Genomic DNA, 4,441 nt, shown 5'->3' on the forward strand with positions numbered 1-4,441 from the left:
GAAAACAAAAGTAAAACAAATGTTCTTGTTTTAGTTATTTTAGGATTAATTCCTTCCTTTTTCTTTTAATGAGGAAATTCTTTAATATTTATCCACTTCACTTGGATTCTATACTACAAATCAAATCAATTTGAGCGTGTAGGGTAGTTTATGCATCTTTCACTTTTGAGATTTCTGATGTGTTTAAGTTTTGAATTTATACCTAGAGTTTGGTTCACTTTCTTTACTCATATAAAGTGAGTTTTGGCTTAGTATTAGTTAATGTGAGTGTGTGAAGTGTGAAATTAAAATGGGTGAAAGTGAAAAAGTAGATTTGAATGTGAATTTGATGTTAGTTGGTCGAACTGGAGATGGAAAAAGTGCAAGTGGGAACACTATTCTTGGAAGAAAGGCATTCAAGTCAAGGCCAAGTTCATCAAACGTTACAAAAGTTTCTGAGTTGCAAACTGGTGTGTGGGAAGGTGGCAAAACGGTAAATGTCATCGACACACCCGGTACGTTGACGAAAACAAATTAGTTAGGCCCCATTTGATAACTATTTGATATTGATTTCTTTGTTTTGTGCTATCAACTTTTTATCAATGTTTTAAAAAAATTAAGTCATGTTTTTAAAATTAAAATAAGTAGATTATGGTTGATGACCATTCTGTTTCCTATGTTTTATTTTTAAAAGAATTTTATGCTTGTTTTTTCTATCATAATTTCTAAATAATTTTCTTACCATGGTTTTTATTTTTCTTGGGTGAACCATTGAATTTGGACTAAATTCCAAAAATAAAGCTAAGATCTTAAAAACTTATTTTTTTAGTTTTTTAAATTTAATTGGCTTGGATTTTTACAACACGGGTTTAAAAAGTAGACAAAAAAAAATAAAGAATTTAATAATAAAAAATAGAACAAACTTTAAATGATTATCAAATGGGACCATACTTTCTAAAAATCATATTATTGTTTTTTAATTGACATAAAATTCGAGTATTTGTCTGTGAAATGGTTATCAAATCAATTGTATTGTTTCTCATTTTTCGTTTTTTGTCTTCGTTTTTTTAATAATGAAAAGAAAAATGTGTTTGGTGTTTGCTTCTTTATTGTTCGTTCTTTGTATAATTGAAAGAAGAAATTAAAGCATGTTTTGTTTTTAGATAAGTTCGGTAGTAGTTTTCGAAACTAAATCTTAATTTAAACTATTTCAAAATGTATTTTATATATATTCTAGTTACCAAATCAATATGATATAAGGATTATTCTTTATTACTATTTATTAATTTACGAACATGTGTTTTATGTTATAAATTGATCTATACAATTAACACATTACAATATCATATATTTTATATTACATTATACATATATTTAATTTAACGATTAATGAAACAAATTTATAATGAGAAATATCATATACTTTTTCGTTGATGGTAATTCTACATTTTCAATTTTAAAATTAAAATTTTAGATATATTTTCAAATATTTTATTACTATGATCACAAAATCCAAGTATAGCTTTCAAAAACAAATCTAATATTAATTGAAATCATAATACATAATCCAAATTCCATGCCGTCATACTTCCAACCCAGACTAAAAAGTGGAAACAATAATTAACAAAGGAAAAACAAGAATATTACTAAATGATCATCTAATTAGTGTAATAGGGATAATTGCAATGAATAACATTTTTAGGAATAATAATCAAGTGTATAACATCAGTTAAAAAAATTGCATCTAGATATTGTAATAAATTTATAACCGATAGACTTTTATCATTGATAGACTCCCAAGTCTATCAGCGATAGATTTATATCATTGATAGACTCTTACCAGTAATATGGTCTATCAATTAAAGACTCCAACCAATAATATGGTCTATCATTGATAGACTATTTAATTTTGGCATATTTGTAATTTTTTTATATTATGTTATATCTGCTAATACTTTGGGTCTAATGTCTATATTTACAATTGTCCCATTGTAATAACTTCTTTTCTTTATTTTACAATAATGCAGGAGTGTTTGATTTATCAATTGGAGTAGATTATGCAGCAAGGGAAATGGTGAAATGCATCGATATGACAAAGGAAGGTATTCATGCCATTGTAATTGTTTTCTCCGTAAGGAATCGATTTTCTCGAGAAGAACAAGCGATCATTCGAACCTTACAAACTTTATTCGGAACCAAAATTATGGATTACACCATTCTCCTCTTTACTGGAGGTGATGACCTCGAAGAAGAAGACAGCACACTCGAATACTACTTGACACATGATTCTCCTGTTTTCCTAAAGGATATCCTAGCATCTTGCAAAAATCGTTGTGTGCTTTTCGATAACAAGACTACGGATGAATCAAAGAAAATCGAACAAATGGGGAAGTTCGTGGGGATGGTGAATGAGGTAAGGGACCTAAATGGAGGACAACCTTACAAACATGACTTGTCTTCTAATATGACACTTGAAGGGAAGTTACAAGAGGTAACGACCAAACTTAAACAACAATTGGAAGCAGATGAAAAGGAAGCAAGAATTATAGCTGAAAAGAGAGAGGAAAAGATTCTAAAGGATAAAAGTAGCAACCTTGAACATCAATTGGGAAAGGCAAGAGAAGAAAGGGTAGAAGCAGAAGAGAGAGCAAAACAACTCAAACAACAATATACTGAGGAAATTAGGAGGCTCAGTCACCGACTACAAAGTGCACTTGAATGAATGATTGTGATTGTGTGTTAATTAATATATGTATGAATAAAAGTTGCATGGCAGCTACATATGCTTGTGTGTAATTACTAAGATTGTGGTATTGGCAAAAGTAATAATAATTTCAGATTGTTGCAATCCAATATTTGGGAATATATTATACGTTTGAAATCTAATATTGGAAAAATCAAGAGACTTCACCATTTCAATAAGATAAATAGGTCAACTATTCTAATTGGCAATTGATTTTGAGATTGATTTGCCTTATGTTATCTAATATATATGGTATCAGAGTCCACGAAACCCAACTAAATTTTCCAATATAAAAAGAAAAAATAAAAACAAAAACAATGTCAAAGCATCCTTTACAAATTTTTCCCCCGAGCCTTTTCATTTTCAATTTGCCAAATGGGTCTTCTCCCAATTGACAAAATATTTAATTTCTTTTACTATTTGTTTATGTCTTTTTGTAGTGATACATTTAAATATGGAGTGTATTCTTTTCAACCAGAACAAATATTTGTAAATTTGTGTTATTTTAAAATTTAAAGTATTAGTAGATATAACACAATTCAAAAGGATAGTAGATATAGCAAAATTTAAATCTAACTCTCAGAGTATATCGGTAATAGACAATAGCTGAAGGATTCTACCACTTAAAGGAGTCTATCACTAATAGATTTTTCTCGATTTATAATTCTTTTAAATGTTACTATGTACTCAGTTATTAGTCCTATAAATGTTGTCCACTGTAATTACTCTAAGATATACCTAATTTTTAGCATTATCTCTTTTATTATTTTTAGTCTTACGTTAGTTTTTTATGATTTAAACATAATAGAAGTTAAATACATTTGTTAGTGAATAATCATCAATAAAATTTATGTTCTAAAGATTTTTAGCTAAACACATAGCATGTCTTAAGTACTTGAAAAAAAATGTTATCACTACAATAAAACTGAGATTTGATGACATTTAAAAACTGTCACAATTAAAATTTGTGACAGTTATTTTGTGTCATTGTATCCGCTGTAAATGTATGAGGATATTTTTTTAAAAAAAAGTAATGTTATCATAATAAATATTGACAAAAATAGGGTTGGAAGCAAAATATTGACAAAATTAGGGGTGGAGAAATTGTGAATGTGGTCTACAATTACACAAAATTGTGAACCCTTGTGAACCCAATCCACGAGTAACATGAAAGATGTGGACCCAAACCATGATTAGTACAAAAAGCGTGTATCGGATCCACGATAAGCTGTCAGATTCCCTGCCACCTGCACCGTTGATTGGTTGACTGGCCACCTGGAATCCATGCAGACGGGTCTCGTGGACTGAGCCCACAACTTTTATGGTTCCCAAATACACCCCCAGCACCTCAAGCCAGTCACTCTATCCTCTGGTTCTTCCCCTTGTTTTGAAACTCTCTCAGGTTCTGTCCGCCGACGCGCCCTGTTGCTATTGTCCACCGCCACCGCGCTGTCGCTGTCGTCTGGTTGATTGTAGGTAAGATCTTCCTTTCTTTTCTTCTTTTTCTTTTTCATATATGATATTTTGATTAATAGAGATAATTTTTCCCATATATGTGATCTTAGTTCTTAAATATTTATTCGGATTGCTTTTGGATGTTTGAGTTTGAACTTCAAGTTAAGGTGATTTTTTATTTTCTTGACCGTGGACCGTTTGAGTTTGGACTTCAAATTTATATTATTATTTTTTATTTTTAGGTCTTTTTGAGTATGGACTTGC

The 4,441-nt window shown here is 29.8% G+C and overlaps 1 protein-coding gene across 1 annotated transcript; it reads left to right on the forward strand.

Annotated features, from left to right (window-relative positions):
• Window positions 1-221: 221 nt before the first annotated feature.
• On the forward strand, window positions 222-2,832 carry LOC120092744 (immune-associated nucleotide-binding protein 9-like). The gene is made up of 2 exons (XM_039050925.2): window positions 222-494; window positions 2,007-2,832. Exons 1-2 carry the CDS (start codon window positions 290-292, stop codon window positions 2,699-2,701), a joined length of 900 nt encoding a protein of 299 aa, XP_038906853.1. The 5' UTR covers window positions 222-289; the 3' UTR covers window positions 2,702-2,832.
• The last annotated feature ends 1,609 nt before the right edge of the window (window positions 2,833-4,441 follow it).

This window comes from Benincasa hispida, chromosome 12, assembly GCF_027475165.1.
Source record: "Benincasa hispida cultivar pf3 chromosome 12, pf3_genome.v1.1, whole genome shotgun sequence".
NCBI classification, from domain to species: Eukaryota; Viridiplantae; Streptophyta; class Magnoliopsida; order Cucurbitales; family Cucurbitaceae; genus Benincasa; species Benincasa hispida.

What these genes read in the sequence shown, in the direction of transcription:
- LOC120092744 (XM_039050925.2), top strand. Translation starts at nt 290, where the DNA reads ATGGGTGAAAGTGAAAAAGTAGATTTGAATGTGAATTTGATGTTAGTT. An exon ending in AAATGTCATCGACACACCCG is followed by an intron (nt 495 to 2,006) that starts GTACGTTGACGA and finishes ACAATAATGCAG; the next exon opens with GAGTGTTTGATTTATCAATT.